At 38.9% G+C, this 1837-nt stretch overlaps 1 protein-coding gene across 1 annotated transcript in view; it reads right to left on the reverse strand.

Annotated features, from left to right (window-relative positions):
• Window positions 1-6: 6 nt before the first annotated feature.
• The window catches only part of alkbh7 (alkB homolog 7), a 13416-nt gene continuing 11585 nt past the window's right edge, over window positions 7-1837 (reverse strand). Inside the window, exons 2-5 of the mRNA XM_008415841.2 lie at window positions 1814-1831; window positions 814-987; window positions 619-743; window positions 7-525 (exon numbers count right to left, since the gene is read on the reverse strand). Coding sequence (XP_008414063.1) covers window positions 405-525; window positions 619-743; window positions 814-987; window positions 1814-1831 — 438 coding nt within the window. The 3' untranslated portion in view covers window positions 7-404. The remainder of the gene's footprint in view (window positions 526-618; window positions 744-813; window positions 988-1813; window positions 1832-1837) is intronic.

Consider the following 1837-nt stretch of genomic DNA (forward strand, 5'->3'; position numbering starts at 1 on the left):
GTAGCACTGTGTGTCTATATACACTGTGTGTATATATGCAAAAGTAGCTTTTATATATAAGCTACTTTATACACCGTTCAACCAAGTTATTTAAAAAAAATAATACAGCTGGATTACGGTCTTTCAACATTTATTGTTTTAAAATAATTAAATTTTGGAAGTCAATATTAAAATTTTCATTTAAACATTACTTTTAGATGAAAAGTTGTTTCAATACTTCCAAAAGAGTGTCTGTATTATACAGAAAGAGAAAAACACATCAGAATGATGGTGTTATATAAATACAATTTYATACCAACTCAGTCAAAGCAGATTGTTTTGGTTTTGATATCCCAATATTATCTGGTAAGATTTTCTTTAACTGTCTACATTATGCTCTTATTCTAACGAAGAGCATGAACGCATTAGCCTGGAAGGTTACGACAGATAATGGAGATCCGGCGCTGCCGCKGCACCCTGTGTCCGTTGAAAACTGACTCTTCATCTTTAAGGACCTCATGAGTGAAGTCATATCTGGCCTGGTCCCTGTGCAAACAAGASAAAAATAAATGAAAAACTGTCCTTTAAACTTGGTATGTTGATAATCAGGCATTTTTCTAATACAAAATCCCATTGGACCTCAGTATGTAGAGGGAGCGACGAGTCAGCAGCAGATCCAGCCATTCACTTGGCTCATTCTCCTTTACTAAACGCATGATGCTGTCAGATAAAAGACTCAAACCAGCAATGGTGCTGCCACAAAACTGAAAACAAGAAGAGAGAAATAACAGAAGAGACGTAACAAAACATCACAGCGACGCGATCAGGAAGTACCTTGACGCTGTCGACGTGGGGCTTGATGTAGCCAGCTTTGTCCAAATCCAGAACGTGCACGGGCCCCAGAAGAGGAGCGCCCCGAGGAAACGCCACAGACCGGACACGGTTCAGGATCTCCTCACACGGCGGAGCCCACCTCAGACGCTCCGTCTCTCTGTAGCCATGAATTGCCTGAACGTGTACAAGCAACAATAACASCTAAGTAAAAAGTGTATGGAGGATACATGCATGATTTTGCATAATATAGAACTATATTATATAGATTCAGAACTGCATAAGTTTCTTGGATTGATGACATTACAATGGGTACTTGTTTAGCCTATCAATTTCAACATTAATTTTGACACACCAAAGACTTGTCTGCTTGCCACTTGGTTTTTGAGAGGATCAATTCAGTCAATTTGAATAAATAACTAAAAACATTTGGTCAGCAGCTTTAGAAAGCTGTAACGGTTGTATGAAGTTTTAAATTATGCGGTAATCAAATRCAACCTCTGTATAAACTAAATGCCCACCCAGCAAACTAATTTATTTACATCCTATACTACCAAAGATTAGTCTAGAACATTTTGTAAGGACTCATCCGGTGGGATGCTAAAATTCTGCATTTAAAAAAAATGCGTGTGACTTGGTGATGGGGAGCCACTGAAGGGGCTAGCAAATGTATAGGGGCGGCCATAGGTTTTGCTTCAGAATCCTTGCAAAGCTGTCTTACTGTCATCTGCGTTACTTGTGCGACACTTTTTTCCTTCCACTCAATCYTCYAATAATGCTGTCACTCTATGAACATTCAGCTTCTTTGACAACGAGCTTCTATGACTAACTTTCTGGTGAAGGGTGTTAACGACTCTCTGCTGGACAACTGTACAAACAGAAGTCTGCTTTGCAGTAAAATAAATGATTGCAACTCTGTGTTTGATAAATCCATATAAGTTTTATTGTTCATGGTATAGTAAATTACTGACATGTCCCTGCAATAGCTGCAAGCACGTCTTACATCGTCCCAGTGGTCGAACTCGTA

The sequence above is a fragment of the Poecilia reticulata genome, linkage group LG8 (genome assembly GCF_000633615.1).
Source record: "Poecilia reticulata strain Guanapo linkage group LG8, Guppy_female_1.0+MT, whole genome shotgun sequence".
In the NCBI taxonomy this organism is placed as follows: domain Eukaryota; kingdom Metazoa; phylum Chordata; class Actinopteri; order Cyprinodontiformes; family Poeciliidae; genus Poecilia; species Poecilia reticulata.